General features: G+C 44.1%; 4 protein-coding genes across 4 annotated transcripts in view; all 4 read right to left on the bottom strand.

The window, feature by feature from the left end:
* Window positions 1-7099, bottom strand: part of samd1b (sterile alpha motif domain containing 1b) — an 8400-nt gene extending 1301 nt beyond the window's left edge. Inside the window, exons 1-7 of the mRNA XM_084006642.1 lie at window positions 5576-7099; window positions 4207-4453; window positions 3541-3662; window positions 1961-2009; window positions 1657-1774; window positions 748-862; window positions 1-618 (exon numbers count right to left, since the gene is read on the bottom strand). The exon at window positions 1-618 is cut by the window's left edge and continues 1301 nt beyond it. Of these exons, the coding sequence (XP_083862768.1) occupies window positions 475-618; window positions 748-862; window positions 1657-1774; window positions 1961-2009; window positions 3541-3662; window positions 4207-4453; window positions 5576-6757 (1977 nt within the window). The 5' untranslated portion in view covers window positions 6758-7099 and the 3' untranslated portion in view covers window positions 1-474. The remainder of the gene's footprint in view (window positions 619-747; window positions 863-1656; window positions 1775-1960; window positions 2010-3540; window positions 3663-4206; window positions 4454-5575) is intronic.
* Window positions 7100-7380: 281 nt separating this feature from the next.
* LOC311010631 (cAMP-dependent protein kinase catalytic subunit alpha) lies at window positions 7381-20486 on the bottom strand. Its single transcript, XM_084005205.1, has 11 exons — window positions 20062-20486; window positions 18836-18897; window positions 17752-17880; window positions 16720-16818; window positions 15315-15397; window positions 14932-15058; window positions 13875-13970; window positions 12618-12740; window positions 11126-11185; window positions 10923-11027; window positions 7381-10830 (listed from the first exon to the last, which is right to left on the bottom strand). Exons 1-11 carry the CDS (start codon window positions 20105-20107, stop codon window positions 10705-10707), a joined length of 1056 nt encoding a protein of 351 aa, XP_083861331.1. The 5' UTR covers window positions 20108-20486; the 3' UTR covers window positions 7381-10704.
* A 1749-nt stretch (window positions 20487-22235) lies between these two features.
* On the bottom strand, window positions 22236-26132 carry LOC311011611 (histone chaperone asf1b-B-like). Its single transcript, XM_084006649.1, has 4 exons — window positions 25817-26132; window positions 24693-24808; window positions 24344-24520; window positions 22236-23407 (listed from the first exon to the last, which is right to left on the bottom strand). Exons 1-4 carry the CDS (start codon window positions 25923-25925, stop codon window positions 23210-23212), a joined length of 600 nt encoding a protein of 199 aa, XP_083862775.1. The 5' UTR covers window positions 25926-26132; the 3' UTR covers window positions 22236-23209.
* Window positions 26133-26970: 838 nt separating this feature from the next.
* The window catches only part of LOC311010930 (complement C3-like), a 24579-nt gene continuing 24049 nt past the window's right edge, over window positions 26971-27500 (bottom strand). The window contains exon 43 of the mRNA XM_084005573.1: window positions 26971-27240. Within this exon, the coding sequence (XP_083861699.1) occupies window positions 27099-27240 (142 nt within the window). The 3' untranslated portion in view covers window positions 26971-27098. The remainder of the gene's footprint in view (window positions 27241-27500) is intronic.

Genomic DNA, 27500 nt, shown 5'->3' on the forward strand with positions numbered 1-27500 from the left:
GCATCACAGCCTTGAAAAAAAAAGAAAGGAAATGTACCTCCACACAGAATAACCACGACCTCTTTCGAAAATGTGCGTAAAGGTCAGCACAATATAACAGTTTGAAAACAAACCATTTTGCACAGTTTAGCCAAGAGTTCTCAAAGTGCTTGATCATTGTAAATAAAGAGAAATTGTATGATTTTTTTTTTTTAAAACCTCTGCATCTGTATGGTAGAAAAATCTTCATTGTCCATTCAGTCTCATTTCTGTATGTCGTTTCTGGACAGAGCAGATTTAGAGGGACAGAGGAAGAGAAATAGAGTGTGTGTGTGTGTGTGTGTGTGTGTGTGTGTGTGTGTGTGTGTGTGTGTCTGTGTCTGCTGTTTGACACAAGATGAAAAGCTAAGTGTATATATCATGCATGCATTTTATAGGAATACTTGAACTATATCCAGGTACAGACGGAGCAGTCTCTATTATGTAGTATTTCCGTTAACAGTCGTCATCCTCAAAGTGTGTTTTCTGCAGAACCTTTACATGACGCTCATAGATCTTGAGGGCGGGGCCGAGTCTGATTGACAGGCCAGTCAAAACATCGTTCCGCTGCATGAGGAGAAGAGACTTGCCATCGATTTCCTAATGAGAAGAGCAAAGCAATGTGGGTAGGTAGACATAATCTACAACAACTGTAAAACGGTTCAAGCACAGCCATTAATCCTGTCTCTGGTGGCCTCTAGCGGTGGTTAAAGGGGATTACAGGCTCACCTGGGTCCTGAAGGCAGCAGCTTGCTCAGGGAAACCTGCTGCTGTGAAATAACTGACCACATCAGACACTGTCCAGTCCACTGGGCTGCCGCCGGCCCCCTCAGACTTCAGAAACCTAGAGAGATGAGTGAGAGGACAGTTGGCTCTTCAAAAACCCTGCTGGAGATGTTAAAATCGTACTAAGCTATTTGTCAGAACTGACAGTTTCGTTATGGAATTTAGTTTTGTGCTTTTTTTTTAAATCTGGAGTTTAATTGCTGTTCATTTCCTACGTTGTGGTAGTAAGTGTTGGGTTTACGAGAACGGGACACTGTGGTTTCCATGTTTTCACTGATGAATGTGTCAATGTTAAGGTATGTGCAAAGAGATTTTTTCATGTGGCACAATTGCATATGAAAGCAATGCATAGACGGGAACACAAAAAAAAAAAAAAAAAATTAAACTCTAAAAAACCCACTGTGCTCCACCTACCAAGCACCAAACAGCAGACATACACAATTAGTAACTAGCTTTGGAACACAGTGGAGGATTTAGCAGCTAAAGACCCAGATATTTCCCTCAGGAGATGGTGGAGACCAAAAACAGAGCTAAAAGAGAGTGAACAGTGGACTCTTAATAATGTTGCTCTTTAACTGCTGAATGGGCAAATAAACAACTGTTTGCTAACATGTTCGCCACAACAACTTATAGAGTAATGATATGTTAAGGATATGTTCACAACTCGTTTCCGCTGCCCGCAAGTGCTAGCAAGTTTTGCAAGTTTAAGATATTCAGTCAGGGAAAGCGTTATCTTGGAGTGCACCATATAGAGAAAACATGTAATTTATTGATTGAGAATGTATCTCTCCTGAAATGGACTTTGAAACAAATCCATAAGGAAAAAAAGCAACAAGAGGGGAACATACTCACCCTCCACCGCTAACTCCTCCATTCATCCCCCGTTCCTCAGACGTGCCAGAGTCTCTCGGGGACGCAGTGGGCGTGAGCAGACAGGACGACACGCCAACCTCCATCTTAGACTCTAAACCTATGATGGGAAAAAATAAGCACAGTCCGATTACCTGTAATCACCGCTAGCCCCCCCCACCCACACACACACACACACACACACACACACACACACACACACACACACACACACACACACACACACACACACACACGCACACACACACACACACGTTGAGATTATATTATGTAATGCAGAACTCACTGTTAAAGCCTGGGGAGGTGTGGTTGATTCTGTCGTGTTGCATCTGATCCTGTATGCGGAGGGACGAAAGGGGGGTCAAACAAATATGCAAATAAATGAGCGTGACAATAAAAAATGAGATCAGAGTCACTGCGGTGCCAGAGGGTTAATCATGTTGAAAGTATCAGAGAGATATGACCTCCACCCAAACCCAAGGACTAGAGGGGCTGGATGCATCAAGGTGCATCAGGACAAAACTGCAACTGCAACATAACGCACTATTCCGATCCTCTAACACCAAACTTTTTCTTTTTTTTTTTGCTCATCTTTCTTTCTCTATTTGTAAAATCATTATACAAGTGCAATGTGAAATGTATATCAAAAGAGCTCTTAATATTCACACAAAGTTGTTTCAAGTCAAGGATAATAAGCACTGATAAAGTGTCATCACGACACATGATAACATGAAATGTATGACTGAACACAAACATGACAAGAGCACGGCCAAAACCTGTAGCTGTGTGTGAAATCACAATCAATTGTGAACTGAAATGTTGGACTTTAAGTGAAAGGGGTCGTGTCACATGAGTTTTCACATCGATCAAAGGTGAAGAAGCACTGTATTGTGGCTCCTTTTTACTAAATGTAGTGCATACATGGCTTGGACATTGGTCCAGTATTGAGCCGCTAAGCAGGCTGCAATGTAATCCTTCTGGCAACTCCTCACCATCAGTGTACGTCCAGAAAAGGTGATTGTTTCTGCAACCAAGAGACTGCGATTGTCACTACGTCTGAACACATTTTGGAAAGGACCCCACTGAGAAAAAAATATTTATCTGATTCCAACCACGTCGATGCGCCATGAGATTTCACAATAACGAAGAGACCTGGAATCTCTGTAGAGTCTTTTCCATAATGTTGTCAGACACTTATAACAATCTGAGCAGTGTGTGAAAACAAGCCCTTTTAGTGGAAGCTTATCGACGGTGAGGAGGGACCCCGAGCAATTACATTGCACCCAGTTTAGTAGATCACATCTGCAGTGTATTCTATCAATAGTCATTTAAACACAAAACATGGGACAATATTGTCTATTGTCTAAAAATACCCAAGTTGGGTATTAGGTTTTTTATTGATTTATTTTGACTATTTTGTCTATTTTCCCCTGTAGATTTCTCCTAAATGTACCACAAGTTTACATAATGGCTCATTTGCATATTAATACATACAATTTCAGAAAAATTGTAATATAAAGAAATAATTGCTTAATGTAAGGAATCAACCAGTTCAGTTTGGTGATATCTATTAGTTTGATTCCCCCGCCCTTTTACCTGTAGTGTCTTGAAAATTAGACTGAATTTACAAAACACATCTTGGCTGATTTCTCAAAATGAGTTTCTTCTCGGACTCGGAGCCAGAAGTCTGCATTTACATGCATCATATTGTTGTTTTAGGTCTCAAGGAAACACACAAGGCATTACAGTGGCCAGTCACACTCCAACAAAGGACGTTGCATTTCATGGTTGCCTTTTGAGCAATTTTGACCAGTTTTGATAATGCATGGTACAGCACTCAACCAGGACAGATGGGCTGGCACTTACTTGTGCCTCCAAATGTAGCTGATCAGGGACGACAGCCCTCTCCTCCAAATGGACGCTGGTATTTTGTGAAAGAGAAGCTCCGTGTCCGGGTGTCCTGGTGGGGGAATCAAGCCCACACATCCCTGAGATAGCAGCAGGTAAACCCAGACAAAAAGGGAGAAGAGAAAATATTAAAGTCTTTTGCTTTTTTAATCTTTTTGCTGTTATTATTATTATGATGAACATTATTATCATTAGTAGCAGCAGTAGTAATAGTAGACAAAATGTATACCAGTAGTTAATAGTATTGATGTTAAACGTATAAAAAAACATGATGTATTATACAAATAAAACCATTTAAACAGTCATTTTAAAAAGTTGTTTCATATCAGAAAAAAGTTTTAAAAAAACAACAACAAAAAACAACAGCAATATTTCAGTAACCATTATTGTTTGTTGTGGGTGACAATAGTAAACTCTTTATAAATATAAACATTGGATATATTAGTTGAAGTTATACAATATTTTCTTTCCAAAATACTTCTAGTATTAAGAAGACAAAAGATGACCCTTACCACTCAGACTTGTAAGCATTAATATCTATAGTCATGGTAGAATATATTAACGGAGGTTGTTTACTTGATGCAACACATACATGCATGCACGTACACGGTCACGCGCACACACCTTTGGTACCGTGCTCCTGCCGCTCGGGCTGATGGGGGCTCTCCTGCTTTGATGCGGTCTGGGTCTCAGTATCTTCTGTGGATTTCTCAATGAGCACTGGTTCGGTTGTCATGGCTACCGGGGATAGTCCTCCCGCCTCCTGATCAGAACTCCGGGGATCCTCCTCTTCTTCCTCATTCTCTGCCCGCTCCTCTTCTTCACTGGCTGTTTCCATAGGCTCATTCTCCCGCAGAGAGGTGGACGGCGTCTGCAATGACAGATAAAGTATTTCATAATAATAAAACGAAATGATATATATAAAAATGATATATAAAAATGATATAGCCTATATATATATATATATATATATAACATTTATAAATATATCATTTTTTATTATATGTCTCCATTAAAAAGAGGGAGTGAAGAGACGACGCAGCGCTTCTTCGATCCTGGGAGATGAACGGGCTGAGTTAGAGCGAAGTTCGTTCAGGCTGCCCCCCTGTTGGAGGCGACCTGGTCCTTAAACGGCTATAAGCTGCGCTTCTTCGGGGCGGACAGAGTAGGCGAGATGACAAACACCTGAAACACACACACACATATCTGAAACAGCCATCGCCTACTCAGTGTGCACCCACCAGGGAGAGGAAGAGGGGGGGGGGGGTGCTATCAGAAATAATACAAAGGATTTTATGAGGCACGAAGAGGGGAGAAAACGCGGGGATGTCGAAGGAAAGCGAGAAACAAAAGTGCGGGGTTAGAAACCACGTATATGCAGAGACTACGTGAAACACGATGCTCGGCTGTATTACGGGCTGAGTCCTCCGCCGGCCTGCGCGACAGAGCAGCGCCCACACGAGAGCGGCAGCGGCACGTCTCAAGTTTAGACAGACACCGCCTACTGCGCGCGGCAGGCCCGGACTCTCCGCGCGCAGCTCCGCGCCGCGAAAGTTCCTGAGAGCCGAAGAAAATGTTATCGAGCCCCGACAGCGACGAGGACCCACTCGCGCCACACACAGACGCTCTTTACGGTGCGCGCGCTCATCCCGGGGGGGCAGGGGAAGCCGCTCCGGAGCCGTCTGCTCCCGCAGCCTGTGTAACCCGCACCTTTTGTGCAGGAAGCAGAGCTTCACGCACACACACACATACACGACCGAGGCTACAGAGGACAAACCAAACCGGCGTCCCGCTGACAATTAGCCTACATAGACAACAGTTCATCTTCCGCAGTGTGGTCCTCAAACAGCGAGGCTGAACGAGAACCCAACGTATGTGGCGTCCCGGTGCCCCGTGTGCCGCTTTAACAGTCCGTAATATATCAAGCAGGCGCCGTTCGGCTATGCCCCGTACAACCCGGACGTGTCGGAAATATTAAGTTAGCGGTGCCCACCTTTTTCGCCGTGTGCTCGTCCTGCAGTGCGCTCTTCACAAGTGTGTCAGCGGACGCATTCCTCGGCGTCGTCGCCTCCTCCGCCACCATCCCCCTCAGAGGAAGAGTGATGTTCCCGCAGCGGGTCCTGCGCAGCCTGCCCCCCGCCACCTCTCTCTCCGTGACCACTTTGACTTTGCCTCGGGTCAGCTTCTCCTCCGACAGCCGCCCCTGGCTGCTGAGGTAGCCTAAAATCTCCTTCTGCCCCAGCGGCTTCATTTGGCCTCTTGTCGCGGCGGCGGAGCCCCCTCGGGTGCTCCTCTCGGACAGGCTGCGAACAGAAGCCACCAGTCTGTCGCCCGGGTCGGAGTTGGCGTGGTTCCCCGCCGCTCTGGCGACCCCTCCGCCGACTCGAAGTTTGGGCTTCGGGGGCACAGTCTGCTTCTGCCCCTGTTGTTGTTGTTGCGGGAGGGTGCCGACGCTCCCAGAGCAAGTTTTGTTCTGGGTGTCATCTCCGGACAAACGCGGCTCTTTTTCCGCTCGAGCTGCATCGGCGCCGCCGGGTGCTCTCCCGCTGGTGTCCCCGCCGTCGTGTGCGTTTGTTCCGTGACCGAGACCGGCCGACGGGCTGTCCCCCACTCCCTGCTGCCCTAATCCCTTGTCTCTCGGTGCACTTGCTTTCTCCTCTTTACAGCCGCTCCCGACCGCGCAGCCCGTTGTTGCGCCACAACTAAGGCACCCGTTTCCGCTACTCGGGCTCGGGGCAGGCTTGGGCTTCTTGTCGGCAGCGCCGGCTGATGTTGGAGTGCGGGGATCCGGGCTGGGCTCCGAGTCCTCCTCGCCCTCCTCCGGGTCGGTGAAGCTGTGCGCGCTGTCGCCGTTGTTGTTCATGTGCTCGTGTTTGGTCCGCTCCCTTGCTGCCTCCGCGCCGCCGTCGCCAGCGGCCGTAAACTCACTCTTCTTTCTGCTTTTCCTCTGCACCTTCGCCGCATTTCGGTACGATATGGACCCCTTGTAGCTAACTTTGAGCACCGTCTGCTCTTGAATCAGTTTTTCCAGTTCTGTCCTGGTTCGGTCCGGGTCTGACCCGTGTCGTCTCCGGACCATTCGACAGATCCTCTCCAGATCCGGACGGGCTTTCCTCGAGCGGAGGGAGTCGATCGTCTCCAGAATCCACTCTCGGTACTTATTGGGCTCAGACATCTTCTCCTGTTTGGTGCGGATGGGGTTTGGCCCGAGTGCGTCTTTCTTCCCCCCACCCCCCCCTCTGCTGTTTCACAAGTGACGCTGTGTCAAAGCTTGGAAGCCAGAGAGCGATCCCCGGCTGGAGAATGAGGACGGAAGCCCGGCTGGTACGCTTTCGTTCGTTGGCCACATTGTGCGCTTAAGGTGGACCGAAGATGGCGCCTAGGTCTCCCACCGCAGACGCGAAATTACATTTAAGGTGGAATCGTCTGGCTTTCAGTTGCGTCTAAGCCACATTCTTTGTTCGCAGTCTCGGTTTCTGCCATCAGATTTTAACACAAAGAAGCGCACATTGAGCAGGGGGCGGCTGGCTTACTGAGTGTCGTGCTTTTTAAGCGTTACGGCGAACCCGATTGAGCCGGGCGGTCAACAGATGGGTGGCTGACGGCTCCAGTCCGCATCAGGCGGCGGTGATGGATGTCCGACCTCCAGCCTACAACACCGACGCTTCCTACACTTTAAACATGTCATCATCTGCAGTCCACTATTTGACTGAACTCGCAGCAACGATCAAACACACACACGGGGGGTGCGCGCACACGCACGCACGCGCAGACACACACACACACACACAAGTTCAGTAGAATTTTACAAGTAAAACTTTATTGGAATGATGTTGCAAAATATTACACTTCGTGTTTTTATGTCACTGTTCCCGTGACTTTAAACGCTTCCCTTTGCAGAGTGTGTGTGTGTGTGTGTGTGTGTGTGTGTGTGTGTGTGTGTGTGTGTGTGTGTGTGTGTGTGTGTGTGTGTGCGCGTGTGTGTGTGTGTGTGTGCGTGTTGGGGATTAACATGGTTTACATTTGGGGTCTCGTTTCCCTAAAAAGTGCGACGGTATGTACCAGCATTGTGCCTGCATGGAGAGGAAGTTCATCACTGACAAAAACATCGAGGAGAAGGAATAATATTGTATGATCACTTCAAACATTTTGTCCATGGTGACAGAGTCAACATTAAACTAGACATGGAGGAAATACAGCGAATGTGATGTCTCAACAAGTGGTTTACAACAATTAAATAATAATAACCATAATAATAATAATAATAATAATAATGGTTGGACATTTTGTACAAAATAACCAATTAGCCAGCTGATACAAGTGTATCCACCTTGCAGCTCTTGTCACATCTATCCTCTGATGTGATCTTTGACCTCAGATTGATCAATGAAATCAGCCCCTCTCAATGAGATAGAAGAATATGAAAAGTAGGGCTATTTTGGGGAGGGGGATGGACCTTTTTGGTCTGAGTTCTTGATAGAAAACCAAACCCTTTTTTCCCTAAAAGCCCCGGGGTCCACTGTAGCAGCTGGTTTGTGGTCATTTGATTAACATACACTTTGTTTGGGAATAAAAACTGCTAAATCACAATATCAACTGACACTATGAGGGGACTTGAGACGGATCCTTTAGCTCAGCTTGAGGCCACGTCTTGGAGGGGCTCGTCGGTTTTGCACGTCAAAGTCAGTTTACTAGTCATGCGTACTCCTCAGCCAGTAAAAAGTCAGATGGTGTCAACGCTCGCAAGACGACATGGGAATCTTTCCCATCTCCACCATCCATCCCGTATGATATGAACACGGCACAAGCGTTAGGATATCTAGGCCTCTGCTGCAAGTCTCAAGTTTTATGGAAGTCCTGAATCAATGGCCCTTTAATGCCTTTATTAATGCTGCGCTTACATGGAGTATATTCCCAAATTAATTTGTGTTTAAATCAAATGGCCATACAGTAAACCTGCGGTCGTGTAATATTCCATCTTAGTGATTCTGTACATAATGTACAGTGGGAGATATGGTGGAGCAATGGGGGCTTGAGCCCCCCCTACCTTCTGAATCTGGCCATGGACATTGGGCTACACAGACCTGAACAAAATATCTGAAACAGGTAATTTAGCTTGAATGATGGATCGATGGATATTTCTTCATGGTAGGTAATTTTAAATTCTAGGACTATAATTGTATAATTGGCTAAACACAGACTTGTTATATCCCCCCATATCTGAACTGTTGTACTGGACAGGAACGACTCATGTGAATCAAAAATACCTGGATTTTAAAATGATCGGAGAAAAAGAACTTAATGCCCCGTTTGAACCAAAATAGAATATCTTCATTATGGCGGCACATTAAAATAGGACTATGAAGAAGGCATTTGAATGTTCAAAACAGACACTAGCGCCACTTTGTTTGATTTTATAAATTCTGAATGACCAAATCCTACATTGACCACCATTGGGCATCGCTTCAGTACGTTGCCATCGCAGCTCAGGAACTAAGGAGGCGTCAAACACCTGAAGTGCGTCATGCACTTTAAACAGGCAGCTTGTAGACTGTGCATTTGGATACGTTTCTGTCTCTTCTCAGTACTAACTCTATTTAACTCCAGGTGCTCTACCTTTTCCCAATTTCTTTAATGGAATACCGGTCATCTTTGCATCATGGAAAAACTAAATAAAACAACAGCAACAACAAAAAACTGGGCATGTAAACACTGAGATGGAAATGGAGTTGCTGTCACATGTAAGACTGTCACGTGGAGTGTAAGTGCTGGGTAGATGAACGCAGCTTCCGATAAAAAGCCCCACAAACACACGATCCAGACCGCCCTCGATGACCGGCCGGAGTGCCCCAGCGACCACCAGCCAGAAGCAGTTTGAGGTAAGTCTGCTTCGGATGGTCTCTTTTAGTCGGAGTAGGCAAAGGCCAAATGGTCATCTCAAAACGCTGCATCGGCTTGACTTTGCCTCATAAGTGAGCGACGACGAGTGCTTTTAAGACCAAACGGGGTTGTCAAGTTAGCAAAACCGAATCTTCTGGAAGGGAAAATACACTAACTGGAAGTCTTAATATTCCCTTATGTTCCTTTTAGCTCCGACTAGAACTTTAAACCCTCAAATCGATATAACAAGCGAGCGTCTCAGCCATCGTCTTGACCTGCTCACCCTAATGCTCTATGTTGATAAAATGTCTTATTAAGTGATATGTTCAAACCTGAGATACCATTATGTTATGGTGTTCCTTCACAACACCATGAAAACTGAGATATTTACGTTCCCTTATCCAAATGTTTGTTAGCGTGACATGATATCATTGTCTAGTATCTAGTTACATTTAAAAATTGAGACCACAAAGCCGGGCTATGCTAACAATGATAAGAAGTAAATGGAATTAAACGGTAAAAGTAAGCGACTTCTTTCCCCCTAAAGTGTCGCCTGTCTCGGACTGAAACTCACAAATGCCTCAGCCATGTTTTTTCTTTATGCCAATCGTGTCAGCGACTCGACGTGTGCCGTCTTCGATATGAAACGTTACAGCTTTAAATATCTGAAGGAAACATGACAGCGGAAAACACACGTTTTCAATGCGCGTGAGCGTTGCTCATCACGCTCCTCTTGCTCACCGGACAAAGAGCCAGTTAGCCAACTGTCCGTTTTAAATTGAAGAAACGTTTGTGCAGACTGAGACCTCAACCTGTATGACTCGATGGGCTTTGTGTTACCAGATCAGAATGGGCACACTGATTTGTCTGTGACGTGTTCCAAAAGTGACGAAAACGATGAATGAAACGATAAAAGAGCGGGGAAGATCTTGGGTGAGAATGCGTCGAGGCAACTCTAAAGTAGGGTTCCCAACACCCATGAAAGTACACCTTCATCATAAAGGGATCCATAAATAAGAGAATATAAATTAAGTACAACAGAAACGCAACAGAAAAGGCAACACTGCTGGTTATCAGTCTCCTTGCTCCCCCCCACCCCCATCCCCCCCCCCCCCCCCCTCGTTTTGTAGCTGGTGCTTGTGATTGGACAGGAGACAGTACTCTCTCCTTACGTCTCCCACTCGACCAGCCTACCTTTGACTCTCCCTACTTCCTTCTTTCTTCCTCTGTCGCTCTCTAACTCTAGAACTCCACAAACTCCTTGGCACATTTCTCAGTGAAGGAGACGCGGATCTCCTCCTCTTCGTAGTCATCAAAGTTGCTGGTGTCGCCCGGCCCTTTGAACTTGGGGACGAAGGGAGCTTCCACCTGAAAAACGACGAAAAGCACCAATTGAGAAGTGAACTTTACAGGTGGGAAGTCAATGCGTCGGCGCGTTACGCACTCACGGACGCGAGTACCTTTTTCTGGTAGATGGCGATCCAGTCAGTGGTTGCAAACCACTTGTGTCCCTTGATGTCGTTGACCCCGTTCTTGAGGTTCCCGTAACGTTTCGTGAGATCCACCTGAGGACCACACCGACACATTTTCCCTCACTTGTTCGAAAAACGCACGGCAAAGCAATCAGAATGAAATCACAATGGCTGAGATGTTTGCTTCTCACCTGGAGAAGGTTCCTCAGAAGGTCCTTCAGGTCTGAACTGAAGTGAGACGGGAAACGCACCTGAGACAGAAAAATGAGAAGAAGAATGAAGCATTCTGGGAAAAATTCACAATTAAAATACACATGTAGAGAGGAAGTAACTAATGCTTCACCTCCCTCAACTAGGCAGTTCCCAGGTTAGTGTCGGAGAAAATGCTAATCTTCTGTATAATATCTGTCTATATCCACCTTTATATTCCTGCTGGTTGATGTAGTACAAGGAAACTGTAGAGGTCATATTGATAACATTTTTATTTAAACAAATAATTAAAAAAATTATACATCCACAGAGCTTTTAGAAAGGAGCAGAATCAAAGCATCACTTCTCGTGAAACCATATCTTTGATCTGTGAATTAATAATTAATTATTTTTTTGACGGGTCCAAAATGAATGTTCTGTTTACCTCTGGGTAGATGTGTGACGTGTGGCTGCGGAGCAAGACCGGAGTGAACATGAATTCATCCCACGAAAGATTCATCACTTGACATGACTGAGTCTGTCTGAGTGTGACTCCACTCGACCGTGAAAACGCAGGTTGTGCAACGAACTGGCAACCCATTGAGCCAACAGCTGTGTTGTGTGAATGCAATCGACATCTAGTGGCTGGATGTTATCAATGTTGTCAATAGCACCTTTAAATGAAAGTTGCTTCTTGAGATCTATTCCAGTTGTGTTTGACATACTTTAGCGATGGGTGTTTCCCTGCTAAAATCCATGGCACAAAGGACATGTTTACGCTTTATTCAAACAAGATCCATATTCACACAGGCTTGCCCAGGGGAACCTCGGTAGTTTAGATGAGGGAGGGGTAACTGCTGCTCTTTCACTCCCCCCACCCAGATCTGTCCTGCTGGTGCAAGGAACAAACATGTACAGGCCTGCCCCCTGTGGTGGCCTATAGAAGTGATGCATTTTACAAATCGGACATGAGCAACATTTTGTCTGAAATATGATAAGAAGTGATATTTTGTATTGGTTGATTAAAGCAAAAAATAAAAATATTGTTTCTAAAGCTTAAGGACTATGTTACTAAGTTACTATGTATATATATATATATATATATATATATATATATATATATATATATATATAATATTATTACGACAGAAAACCTGGCAGACTGACTTTTCTTCAAACCTGAAATAAAATCCATCCATAAAACTGAAAATGTTTGCGTCTTTATCAGCCTTAAATGAAAAAAGTATTTTATAAATTGGAGGTGTCTTCCAAGTGTACAGAGCTTGACCCAGAATTTCAAATATCCACTGCAGAGTAATTTTTGTTTATTCCAAATATTGTTGCTATACTGTAAATATAACCCAAACGGAAACATCTTTCTGAGATAAACTGGCAGAAAGAAGTCAGGGGGGGGTGGATGAGGGGCGGGTCCTCCAAATGTTACAAACAAATACTGAACGTACTACAACGTGGTAATCAGGGAGTCACACTCACCTTCCCTGATACGATCTTCTCATAGATCTGAATGGGCTGGTCAGCAAAGAAAGGCGGGTACCCTGCTGCCATCTCATAGACCAGTACGCCCAGCGCCCACCAGTCCACCGCCTTGTTATACCCCTGGTGGAAAGAACAAGAAAGGAGGGAAATAGAGACAAGAAGAGATGCTTATAAACAGAGACACCAATTTAAAATGTTAAACTACATTCATCCTCATATTCATCTTATAGTCTGTGCATCCCATCTAGAGGTTCAGAAGGAAGAACTATGATTGTTTTAGCACATTGTTGGCAGCAATGCTTTAGTCCAAAATATGTTTGTGATATTATAGTGAAGATGAGAACCATTCACGGATATCTGACAGAGAGCAACAATACAGTGGCTGTCTATCAATGAAGATGTCTTGATGATTGTTGTACTGCATGGCATTTACATAGTAGCGCTCTACTGGATTGAAGCAGAATATTTCATTAGTAAAAACATGTTATTGGACATTTTTGGATCACATGAGTCGGAAACAACAACGACAGCACTGCAATCCAATTCTACAAATAGTGTAATACTAATAACATTAGTGCAGCCTCATCTTTATCTGCAATTGTGCAGAAATACTGGGTTTAAACAGAATGAATAGAAATGCAACAAAATAAAGCCATGCAGCATTTAAATGTGGAACATTTCAATGTACACAGTCTGAAAGAAGCTGCAAGCTATTTGGTACAAACCCATAATATAGCCTAAAAGATCTAATAAAGATAAAGAATAAAGATCTAAATTGGTACATCGTCACAAAGAGAATGGCCCCTTTCTGATAAAAAACAACAACACAGGTATCTGCTTTGATTGCTGTTCCGGGCCACATTAAAAATGTGCTTAGTAATGCTAGTTCCACTGATTAAAAGAACATCTGGTTTGCGTGTGCTCTATCGATTCTCCTTAAACCCACATGCCCAGCTTGGTTAGAAAAACCCAAGTGACCAGCATCAACATCCCCAGATGCAAGTCATATGGCCGGTAGGAGCTTAAATACCACTTTAAATCATTTGAATCATTATTTTGGAAACGGCAGCAACTGTGTGTTACGATTCTGTCGACTGAAAACAAACAACTATCCAGTAAGAAAGGTGTTGTAAGGCGTTTTAGCCTTGTCCAACAAGTTGTTTTCATTGTTTGTTCGAACGCAAAATATTTTCTTTTGAAGGGAAAACACAGCTGACAGTTCACAAGCTCAAACGGGGAACAATGGTGGCTCACCTTGCTGAGAATAATCTCCGGGGCCAGATATTCTGGGGTGCCACAAAGCGTCCAGGTCCGGCCTTTTACACGTTTGGCAAAGCCAAAATCTGTCACCTGAGAGAAGAAAAGAAAGAGAAATAATAGAAGAGTGCACGGCTGATTTACAGCATGTGGCAAGCAGAAGGGCGGTGAGACAGATGATGGACGGATGCAAAGAGAGGGACTGAAGCAAGGACCTTGGGGCAGCGATGGAATTTTTCACCAGTTGTTATTTCACGGTTCGCCACTAGAGGGCAGCAGGACCTGCGTGTGATGTCTGAGGGTGCCAGCACGCAACTCAGCAAACAGACAGATGATGTTGTTGATAGTTTCGAGACATGTCCATCTGTGTGACATCACTGATTAAGTTCATATTGTTTGTATTTCTGGAACGTCTATCTTTCTAAATAAGTGCAAACATGCATGTAATCATTTTTACGCAAAAACAAACCTTTTGTTTTGTCCTTGCATTCTTGTGATTGTAAAATGAGTTAAAATAATCGATTCTAATGAATGAAACAATAAACAACAATATATCATACTGAACAGTTAGTACACATTACACTTGCAGCAAATGGCGAAGTTAGCTTGCCTCCCATTTAAAGCCGTTTCCCGTATAAAATGACAACAACACAAAGAATAAGTAGTGATTGACTGTTTTGGGATTCTCAAATGTGAGATTTGCTGCTTTTCTTTGTCTTACATTGTATACTGCACTAATGTTGCACTCAGGTTTTGGACAAACCATGGGTACAATGCACAACTGGGAAGCCAAGGGGGGGTTTGGCTCTAGGCTGAAAATCTGAGGGGTGAGGAGAATTACCTGCAAACACAGAGAGCTCGGCTAGTCTACATGTTCAGAAAGCCACTAATAACAAGAGTAGCACTCGTGACTGATCTATATGATCTATATGATTCATTTAAGACTCATGTGTGCCTTTGTAGACAAATACATACAGGATTATAGACAAAAAAACCTTCTGAGTAAGTGATTAATATTCAGCTTTTGTACATTACTGCATCAGGTGTTATTTACCTGTATGTAGCCCTGTTGGTCTATGAGCAGGTTTTCAGGTTTCAGGTCTCTGTAGATCAGGTCCAAAGCATGAAGATACTCAAACGTTAGAACGATCTGAGCGGCGTAGAACCGAGCATGAGGCTCACTGTAGACAAACATGGGGAGAAACCACAGAGAGAGGGCCGTTTAGTGGAGCGTACCGTACAGAACAGAACAGTACAGAACAGAACAGAACAGAACAGAACTAAACAAAACCGAGCAGACCTTAAACAGACCTGAGGAGAACAGAACTGTATAGAATAGACTACAAGAGAATAAAATAGAGGAAAACCGAGCTCCACAATATAAAAATGCTTCTAGCTCTAATCTCCATGTAAACTACATGGCACACAGACACTGACCTAAATCTACCAATTCTCCGTAGATGGGAGAACATCTCTCCACCTGGTACGTACTCCATCACCATGTAGAGGTTAGTGTTGTCCTGGAGGAGGGAAGATAGAGGACCCGTTAGTGAAACACACACACACACACACACACACACACACACACACACACACACACACACACACACACACTGAACGACATGAACACAGTATTTTGTGGGTCTATGTAAATTAATCCACAGACTGTTATTTCAGTAATCAACAATAAAAGCCCAAATGAAGAAGTACCCGTAACTGTGTCTATCACATGCTGATCGAGGTGTGTTAAAATGACTACGCCAGGTTTTCAAATCATAAGTCCTTTCGACTCTTTAACAGACATTAAGCACTGCAACACTAGCTTTATTTTATCGTAGAGGTTTTTCATTCTTCACCCGCTTCTCGGTTAGCGCCTGTGAATGCAACACACTCTGGAATAACTCTAACTAAGCTCGGAGTTAATATGCGTGTTTGCTGTTGACTCTTCCATCAGTGTGCAGGACGAGACACGTGCACAGGAAAATTCTGTTAATAGGTCAATTTGAGGCATCAAGGATATTCAATCCCAGGGCTTCCGCGGTGCATCTAATACAGCTTAACCTGAATAAGACTTTAATTGGAGCGTTGCCATCGGCGGGGTTAGTCTGCAGAAGTACAACCGGCGGCCGACAAAGCCTGGGTGTGAAAACGCTGAGGGAGAGAATGTGTGGCTCTTATTATTCCACAGTTGCAGATTACACACACCTGATGGGATTAATTGTCAATGATAATGGGAGCGATGATAAGGATGAGGTTGTACATGGACAGATTATTGCATCAGGAATTACGAGTTCAAAGTTAGCAAGAGATAATAGATCACTATAAATACTTGGAAGTGGTCTTTAATCAGAAGAGACAATATTTTGGATAAGTTCTTAAAATGTCTAATCATCTTGAGGAAATTATTTCATTGGAGCTTTATAAATTGTTTTGATTTTCTAAATATGATAAAATCATGATAAATTCACTCACATCTGGATATTATTTTCTCCGTTTTGGAAGTTCTTGGTAAAGGAATAATATTATACATCACACAAAGTGATAAACTTCGTATACACCGTTAAAGCCCCTAATTCAAAACGTTCTCTTCAGTATAAAGTATAGTTTCTGAGTTTACTAAGAATGCGATACAAGTCAATAACCCTGGACTGTAAGGGTTGAGTTAGGTTGAAAAAGAAGGAGTTGGAATGAAGCATCGTCCGACCGAGACGGAAGGCAGAAAAGTTTATAACTTATCACACCTGAAGGTGCAGAGAAAAGCTGGACGGATCATTGGCAGACGCTTTTTTAAAAATTATTATTTATTTTTTTTAATCGTGCCACTTTCACAAATTCTCCGTACCTTGAACGAGTACTCTAACCGCACCAGAAAGGGAAAGCTGACGGCCTGAAGAATCCTCTTCTCATTCAGAGTGTGCTCTATTTGCTTGAGCTTCACCACCTGAAAGGCAACAAAAAAAGGAGTTCATATTATATGTATGTGTTCTGTACTTCTTCAGACTCAGACTAACATATAAACACACACACACACACACACACACACACACACACACACACACACACACACACACACACACACACACACACACACACACACACACACACACACACACACACACACACTTTTGGTAATCAGACACACAAACATACAGTAATTATGATGCAACGCGGCACAAGCTGGAAATTGGGCCTGAATGGGATCAATATATTATGAGTAGAAAGGATATCGTCGAAGCAGATGGCATCAAAAATGGCAAATCACACAAGCTGCTTTTTCTATCCAGCATGCAGAGGGTCAGCCTGTCCTTTCATGTATATGGTCTGCACATGTTACATACGCAGACACACAATGCATTGTTCACATGTCTTTTGACTGCATTGTGATGAAGAACTGTTATTTTTTCCAGGTACTGAATTCACTGAATTAACCAGCTAGCTAGCCAAGAATAGACATTCGCATCAGCGTATTATATCTATAAATATATATATATATCTATACATATTCTGTTATAAGAGGGGATTGAAGCGGGCAGAAACGCAGCCATAATTTAACTCTAAATCGGGTACCAAATGACTGTACTTGATGTGATCTGCACAAAGACAACCCCGGCTCTGCCACTCCAGCCGCCGTCTGCTTCAGCACAAGCTCATTCAAAGAGGTTCAAAAGGGGGGAAAGAAGGCCGGCCCCTGTATGCGAGTCTCTGCACCAGCAAATAAAGATGGGGATCTTCTTTTAATAGCCACGAATGTTTCAAGGGTTGTGAGCACATTTTTTTTACATCGATGACATTTCCACATAGTTTCTATGACCATCCTGCAAGTGGCCTGAAATGGTCAAACACCTCCACCGTGAAGGTCCTGACCCACACTGACCTTCTGCTTGTTGAGGATCTTCATGGCATAATGCTGTCCCGTTTCTCTGTGCTTCACCAGCATCACACGGCCAAACGAGCCCGTGCCCAGGGTTTTTAACCTCTCAAACTGCTCCAGGCCAGCAGTGTTCTGAACAGACAAATCAAAACAAGGTTCCTTTTAGATGTGAACTTTTATTTTCTAATGTGTCCTATGCCCACATTTATCTATTCTATGTTATTTATTGCTGGCACAAGCCAAGCAAATGCCTTATTGTACGTGCATGGTATATGTGCATGCCGTAATCACAGAGTATATGTATAGCAATCATGGTATTGTATGATATTATGTTTATAGAATGCTATATATGTGTGCACATACACATGCACAGAATATTCAAATAGATCCCAGCCATATTTAATGCTGTTATGTAAGCTTTTCAAATATATCCTGATTGAGATCATCTCATAAACTTCAAAAAGCAGTCATGCTGTCACATGGCAAGTGTGTTATTTTAGCACATTGATCAGAGAGAAAAGTAGCTATTCTCTTCTAAGAACATTGATATAGTTCTGATGTGTGCTTAATATTATCTGTGTCAGTAAAACATGTACAAAATCTTCGTTGCATAGCAGCATACAGATCATTCACACACACAAGTAATATTTCTAGGGCAAAAGTTGAAATCAATACCATAAAATTAGAAAGAAGAATATCTCTTCTTAAATATCTATACATAAAAAGTAATGGTCAATGCAATGTACATTTCAAAAAACTCTACACACATGCATAAAAACAATATAATAACTTGGGCAATGTGAATTTGAGGAGAAGTTAAAACAATATGATTTGAAGCCAAAATGAATAAACGATCAACTGAATCATCACCCTACATATTTTACTTTAACTCTGGTGGTAGCTGGCAGGACAGAAGAAAACAAAACCTATTTGGGGTTCACAACTGTTAAAAGAAAACAAGCAAATTGCAAGTGGAATCATAAAGAACACACCGCACTATTTGATATATTTTTGTGACAGAATTGGAATAAAAAACTCCTAAATATTTATGCAAATGTCCACATCACACATGCATCCAAACACTAACCTGTGCAGGGTTCTCCCACTTCTTTAGAAAGTCCTCTTTGGCTTTAGCAAGGAACTCCTTGACTGTGGCGGACAAACAATGAGAAGAAGAAAAAAAGCTTTAAAGGCATCTGTAAAGAGCGAAAGAAACCATATGTAGAGAGCTGGTGTATTTTAAGAAACAGCCTGGTTAGAATGACAGAAAAAAAAAGAGAGGAAAGAGTGAGAATGAGACAAGGATGACACGCAAACAGGCGTCAGTACACCTTACTTCACTAAGACACAGTTAAATTGTTTGAGATGAAACATTGCTGAGTCAAATCCATCTTACTACAACGAACACAGACGCCCCGAATAAGCAGATCATGTGTCAGTTGTGAAAAGGTTGTAAGGACATGCTGTCTAGTTGGTCCAATTTAAATCCACCGGGGAGAATGAGCCTCGCCATCTACAACTGTGCTGATTCTTTAAATGCTGAATCTTAAACTCCAGTGCTCTTATGCACAACTTGTGTGTTGTTACTTGTCACGGAGAGTGCTATTATGCTTCAGTTGCTGGTAGATTTCTAAGTCTGTGAAAACAAACCAAACCTGGAGACTTCAAATGTTTACGGGACACTGGGATGTGGAGTTCAGGAGATCAGGGCACTCAACGGGAAGTTAGGGTCTAATAAAAGACGCTCTTCTCCTTCTGGGAAAAATATGGTAAGGTGAAGTGAACTAGTACACTCAGCCAAACCTGCACACTTGTATGGGTTCCCTCAGACTGGATTCAGCTCACCCACACACGCAGATTAAGCAGCATCTCTGGCCAAAGGAGCGTTGGACGGAAATAATCTGATACTTAGTGTGCCAATATTTCAGTACAGCGAACATCCCAAGATGCTTACAGTTTTCAACTGTTGTTTGAAAACATCTGTGCGTCCTGCTGAACAGCACGTATATAAGCCTCGTCTGAAGAGAGATCCCCTTGCCGTCTACACATACACGCAAAGCGACTGGATATAAACGTGTGACATGCAGGCTGTTGGGAGCTTTGCGTGGCACACAAATCGGTTGACTTGTCGTGGACGTGCGAGTGGATCTTAACGAATGGGGAAGCAAGAATAGGCCTCTAATTAACAGTGTGGGGCTTGTTATGTAAAGCCTGTTGTAATAACGTCGTCTCTGTTCTCTTCGCGAGGCTGTGCGTTCATCGAGCAGGTGTCTATCGGGAGCGATGTGTGTCGTTGCCGGCGACGGTACCCACCGCTTTCCATCTCGTTGCCCTTCCTGGCCGTGGGCGCGTTGCCCATGATGACAACTTGTCAACGGGCGATCCGTGGCTGTTTGGCCGCCCCGCAGCCTCGTCAAGCCGGTGACTCGATTCGGTCTGAGCGGTATTTCCCCCAAAATCCAGCCGGAACAGTTACCAAGACTTCCGAGGTCTTGATCTTTAATAGCCCGACAGCTGCGGATGCGGCGCCGGGGCGAGACGGTGTAGTGCAGCGGGCTCGCTCACTCCACGGTCATCTACCGCCGGCGACCGTTACCGGGTTTAAAATCCACGGGGTTTTTATCGCTGTGGTACTTCGGTCGATGGGGCTTCAGTGGGCTGCCAGGCCGACCTCGGCGCAGTTGGCCTGAACACGGAGGATCCAGTCTGCTCCTGTCCCTCCTTGCAGCCCCCTCCGAGCGAGCCCCCCCCCCCCTCCCGCCCCCCCGGCTCCCCACCTCTCCCCCAGTCCAAAAGAAAAACAGCTATACCGACAACAGGGGTTCAATATTCCCAATCAAAAGCCTGCCACGTTTCGCTCCGGAACCCAGCTTTTAAAAATGAATACTCGGCGGGGTCCGACAGCGACGTGAATGCGCCCAAATCAACATTGGCCCCCTGTAGCCTCGGAGACGAGCGAGATGACGGAACTACGGCCGAGCGAACGTCCCGCCCCTCGCCAGAACCGGGGTAGATTAACAGGTAGAGCAGGGCTACGGATTGGCGCGCTCTGCCACGGAGCGTTCTGATTGGCCCCTCTCAATCCATCCACAACGGCAATGTACCGCCGCCCCACAAATAGCAAGCGACGGGAACGTCAGCGATTATTTTCCTCTCGTTGATGTACGCGCCCACTTTCTCCGGCTGCTCTCCTCCATTGGCTTGGCGCGGTCGAACCGTGGGAATCTCAGTGAATGCGAGCATTTCTATTGGCTGTAAACAGCAGTTGACAGGAATGCCCCCCCCCCCCTCTCCCGGTCCGCTGCCGCCGCCAGGCGACTGATACACGTTTGGCTAAGTGACGTCAACCGCGAGCTATTTTTAGAAATGTTGGTCAGAATGTAACGCACGCGCGGCGCGGTCTGGCTGGCAGGAGTTCTAAACAGATCGCAGACGGCCGTACACGGAGTTTATCTGATGGGAAATGAATCACGGGAAATAAGAGACCATCTTTTATACAATCGGTGTAAGATGAAAACAGCGTAGCTTCCTACCGTCTGTGTACCAACGACCTTTACGGTCACACACTCTCTCCACACCTGGTCTACATACAGGGCCCATGGTTATCAGGATCCTCAAAACAGTCACACACATATTTGCATCTAAATTTCCAACTTGAATAATTTGAGCTTTTGTTGACAATTAAAAATAAGCTATACATGGGAGACCCTTACAGCTACTGCAGTGCCTGCTACCATTAGGGGCTTTAGCCACCTACTTTATTATGTGGACGATTGCCCATAATACCAAGACTACTACAGGTGCCAAACCTTTTACGTGACTCACCATCAGGTTAATCAAGTCTTGTCTCTGGGCATCTGGTTGTCAACAACTTGTTTTCATGATTAATTGTAGTCTGTAAAATGTGAGAAATAATACACACAATGTGAAGCATATAAGCATTAGCATTCAACAAATAGTATTCCTTATGCAGAACAGCCCATTTCAGAAAGAAAAAAAAACACTTTATTGTATAATGATTACTGATGCACTAATGTGCACATCACTTTAATGTTGCAGCTGGTAAAAAAGGGTGGACCAACTAATTCTTATATAATGCAGGGTAGCTTGTGAAACAAAGCCTGCGGCATTCACAACCAATCACATCATCTTGCTAAACAGCGTACACGTGTGAAAAGCGGACAGAGGTAACAGATGGATGGATGGATGGAGGAGTTGGTCCCTTCCACCAAGAAAAGATAAAATGGTAAGAGCAGACAGTCCCCACCTCCCTGTGCTGCAGTTGCCAAGCAACATGAGGCTAGAGTGAAAATGGTGGTGTAGTGTGGCTGCTGCATTTTATGAATGAACTTGAAAAAAAAGAAGAAAGGAGCCAGAGGGGAGGGGAAAGAGTGGGCCAATGCATGAGAGACACACGTGCACATGCACGTGTGGTGGAAAGCTGCTGTGTAAGAAAGATGTGGCAAATACCAGAAAGTAGCACCAAGTCCACAAAACAAAGTTTATTAACCCCATCACAACCCCCGCTGTTACAAATACTGAGGCAGAGAATATATAGTTAGTACAAAAAGAAAATGCCTTCTCATCTTGAAGACAGTATAAGCGCTGAGGAAAAAAAATACTATTTACAGTAAGCCTTAACCATCCAAACAACTTGACTGACTGCAATCCAGCATCCATCCTTTGACTACATGTATTGTGCATAATTAGAGACATAGATTTGATGTAACATTAAAGAAAAATAAGTGAACTGGGGCCTGTTTGTAGAGGCATGTTTACCAAGGTATCTGGAGAACTCGAGGGTAAAACTTGCAAACATTAAGTTGTACTCTGCATAAACTAACAATCTATCTTGCAACAAGCCCCTGAAGCTGGCCCATATTTGAAACCCAAGATTTTTTACACAGGTATTCCAGATTCTACACATTTACATCAGGTCAAACCAAATAGAAGAATAATGAAATGCTTTATTAAAAGCAGCTATTGCTACATTTATTTCGACACTGCTTGCCCATAGCTTTGATCTGTGCTCAACAGGACAAAATGGACAGCACAGTTTGGGTACCAAACAGGTCATCATCGGTGTTTGAGTATGACTTGCAAGTCTCAGGCTAGTGAGGATGTGAGGGACTGAAGATCGCCCCACCCAGATGACTCAAAACTTTCTCTGGCTCAGCTTTGACATTATCTAATACAGAGATAGAGTGAAATAAGGCAATGCTGGTTGTGCAGCCTGTATGTTGAAGGAGACTGCACAAGAGACAAAAACAGTTTGTAACAATTCCAGATCCATACCTGTGTGCTGTATAAAAATAAGTTCCCTGCTGCCATATCAACGCCTCCTGTTAACGTCCATGTGTTACGTAGATACATCCATGGCCTTCTTGTCCAAATGTGTGTTTGCGATGTGGGCGATTGAACAGATAAGAGCTCCTTGTCCATTATCCTAATCTGAGGATGCTTACATGCAGTCCATGGAGTTGTCCGGCATCAGTCCAAGAGGCGGCATCTTTCCTGGTATACAGGACGGTGGGAGCATGCCGCTGATGTTGGGGGACGGGTCGACATTCTCGCTGTCCTCCATCTTGTCTGCCGAACCCTCCCAGTTGATATGGAAGCGGGTGACACGAGGGTTGGAGGCCAAAATATTCCTCAGGAGCTGAAAGAATCAAAACAAAATCAATGAAAGCTGCTCGGCTCCACTACGCACCTACCCTGGTACCGGTTGCGTTTCTGGTGCTTTTTTAACGATTCTGAACGACGATGCTCCGACAGTAAAGGTAGTGTTCCCAGCCTGGCTCTGGCCGTACTGCACAATGTTGGCCCGCCCGCGGCGAACCGAAGACCGAATCAAACGACCGGTTTCTAAAACTATGCCCGATCAGAACGCCTTGTTTGCGACACCGGCTCGGACGGAGACGCGTGAGACAGGGTCGGTATCTTACGGGAGGGGAGATGGGTGTTACGGGCACAGCAATTTTCTGTGCGAAGGTAATGTTGCCTGGATTCAAATTGCTTATTTGGTCTGACCAACAGTGAAAAAAAAACAAAATATACTCAGTTTCATCATTTGTAATAAAGAGTAAACTATAAAAAGAAGATTTTTTTTTATATATTTACAGTACATGATATACTTCTTTTGACTGGCAACCTGTCCAGGGTGAACCCTGCCTTCGCCCAATGACAGCTGGGATCGGCTCCAGCCCCCGCGACCCTGAATACAGGATAAGCGGTAGACAATGGATGGATGGATGGATATACTTCTTTTATATGCTGTTGCCTGTAACAATTTCAGAACACTAGAGGGCAGTAGAAAACAGTGCATGTTTCAATAGACCCAGGCATGGTGCAAGTACTGGACCATATGTTTAAGATTTGTTTTAAAATAACATAAAAATAAGACAGAGCTGTTGTGATTCAATCCAGTAAGTACAGAGTGTTGTAATTGGGCTGTAATTGAGTGTTGTAATTGGGCCGCCTACACTATAAATAATATATATATATATATATATATATATAAAATGTGTTATGCTTTTATTTGCGACAGAAATTGATGACTGCCATCTGTGTGTGTGTGTGTTTCCCGTAGAAATACCTGTGCGTAATCTGGTTTGAGAGGTGGGTTTTCCCGTAGTTCAGGATCCGTGTACTCATTGTTGACATAATAACCAATGCGGATGAACTCCTGTCCACGGTAGGTGCAGGTTATAAGAACCACAGTCACTCCTACAGCGTCACTCTCTGGAATCAGCCCTGTGTCGGGAGCATCAGCCTGCAGAGGAAGCAGGAACACAGAGAGGAAGAAATCAGATCCAAGTAAACCACAGTAATGTGTTATTAGAGCAGCACAGTGCAAAATGGCGAACCAAACGAGGGAACTCAAATATCCTCATTTTTAGTGCTAGTATTCAATGGCTTCTATTATCTATCTGACCACAGCTTACCTGAAACACAAACATGTGTCTGCCAGCCGGTACTGGGCCAACTAGAACGGAGTCCAGGACCTGGTCGTATTCCTCGCTCTCAGCTGAACCCACATAGATGATCTTCCACTCCAGATCTGACATCACATATACATGCACAGACAGTGAGACTTAAGGTACATCTCTCTATTTGTAAGGAATATTATTGATGGCCTCAACCTCATCTCTGGACACTGTGCCAGGAGGCTTATTATACACACATGACAAGCAGAAAATGGATAAGTTTTGAATCACTCAGATTTGTTTTGAAAGCATGTTGTAATTCCATATGAAATCATGTGCCATATCTCAAAAGATTGGTCATCACAACAGTTCCACTGTTTATCAAATATCAACGGGGGGAATCAAAAGGCTTGCGATACATGAGTTCATACCATCTGCTATCAGTGCATCTCTTGACACTAGTTTAATGTGATATCTTAAACCACTATTATAAACTACAAATATATTCACCTCATAACTGCCCAACACGAGAGACAACGTAATATCCTCATGGTATGCAGCTAACAAGGTTAACGTCACCACAGGTTCGTCAGTCTGCCCGAGGGCAGCTGTGGCTATAGTTTACCACCACCGGTATGACTGTGTGTGAATGAATGGAATCCTGTCAGAGCGCTTTGAGTGTCTTGAAAAGCGCCATACAAATCCAATCCATTATTATTATTAGCCCGCATGCTACTGCTTCCCGGTTGCCTCTACTGCTCTACCCGCAGTTCGCGGCAAATAGTCGAGCTCGTCTGTTGTTACAGAAAACAAAACGCGTTCAACCAATCAGCTTCTCGGAAAGAAACTCCAGAGAACCTCCACGAACCAATCAGCGTAGGTGAGAGGCGGGGCGCTGAGCACAAACGCGCCAGCGCCAATTTTCAACAACTAGTCAAATGAAATGTCACAAACCGGCCCCAACGACAGCTAATACAACAGTATAACGTCGAACAACACAGCGTGCTCGTTAATTGCGTACCATGCACCCCGACTAGGGTGAGAGTACAAGTTACCACTGAAGCAGAATTCGCATGAAAGGCAGCTAGTTCTCGAAAGAATAAGAAAGCTGGTCTTACACGTTAGCTGAAAACAATACCCACCTTCCGGCAGATCCTCCATGCACTCGAACGTTATTTCAAACTGGAACGGATTTCCAAATGGGCTCGGGTTGTCCAGAACAGCGACATTTAGGACTTGTACCTTGGCCATATCAGTATCTTCTGAGGCTCCGCGAACTGGAAACGAATAGCGTCGCTCCTACTTGAACGAAGTTTGACGAGTCACTCGGCCTCTAGCTATCTCCGTGTTCCCAGGTTGGCTGGCTCGCACGCTCCGACTGCGCCTGTCTTCAAGACTGTCAGTTAAAGTTTGATTCTTTTCTTCTCCGAGAACACTAACATGACCAGTTGGCTGGGCTAAAGGAAGTACGTCACTTCTTCTTCTTTGCCGTCTTTATTTCTAGCGGCTAGTCACTGGTTGCATCATGGCACGCTGCTGCCCCCCAGTGTTCATTTGTTAAACAACAGCTCGAATGAATAGCCCGAATGTTTCCAGTGGTGTAGTTTGCATTAGGGGTTGGTGTAATTTTCTCTGTGGAGAAATTCGGTAATATCTTAAAGGTAATAAAAAAGGTAATATCGTAAAGATATTACCTTTTTAAAAATGTCCCAGTAGTTTTGCAATGGCTTGAACGCCCAATGTATTGCTGCTGCAGTGATCTTTGATCAATATAAGATTTGTCATACAGTATATTCTGAGTCTTAAGACCCTACCTCCAGCTGAATTTATGACACTTTATTATTCAAACAGACAGAGATGACGATTCTACATTAAATAAAAGCACATCTGTATACAGTATGCAATGCAGTGTTAATAAAGCCATGACAGACAGCGGTTTGTTATCAGTAGTATTTAAGAGTAACGTCCATACTGGGAACAGAGTGAAGGGATATTTTGCAGCCAAGATTGTACGCTCTAACCCTAACCCTAACCCTAACATACTGCAGCTCTGTTCACCTCCTAGATGGTTTCTACAAAGCAGTTGTGTGCTGCACCTTAACGTACCCTCTTGGTTGTATGCCTCCACCAACCAATCGTGTTGCAGTTTACATTCATATCTGTCCAAAATGTCATCACTTAATCAATTTGAGTGAATTTCATAATAAGAATATACATTTTTTGTTATGGCCAATGTTTTGTGAGGTCTTGACCTTTGAGCACAAAATTATAATCAGTTCAACCTTGAGTCCAAGTGAATTACATTTTAATCAGTGCAGTACAATATTGTAATCTCTTATATCCCAGCAGCGAAAGTTTTATATAATAGGAAAAATTGCAAAATAAAACAATTTGAAAAGAACCCTTTTATTTCTTAGAGCTTGACTACTGCTGACACCCAAAGATCTGGTACTGCGTGACCATCTGCTCCAAGCCCAAACAGACCGGTCTGTGTTCCTCATTTTGACACTCTGATTCTGTGGGCCAGTACTCGATCCATGTTCTCTCGCCGAGTACATACTGATACCTGAGGAGAGCAAAGGGCAAACACATTGCTTCTTTAAATGACCAGCTATCTGTAACATGCTGGAACATAACATAAAAAAGTTTCTGTACCTTTAATTACTACACCCATAGTAACAGCACAAGAAATGATCTTGATAGAGCAATAGACGGCAGTGAAAAAGTAAAAATCTTAAAATGTGCACGCACACACACGCACACACACACACACACACACACACACACACACACACACACACACACACACACACACACACACTCACA

The sequence above is a fragment of the Eutrigla gurnardus genome, assembly GCF_963514095.1.
Source record: "Eutrigla gurnardus genome assembly, chromosome: 3".
Lineage (NCBI taxonomy): Eukaryota > Metazoa > Chordata > Actinopteri > Perciformes > Triglidae > Eutrigla > Eutrigla gurnardus.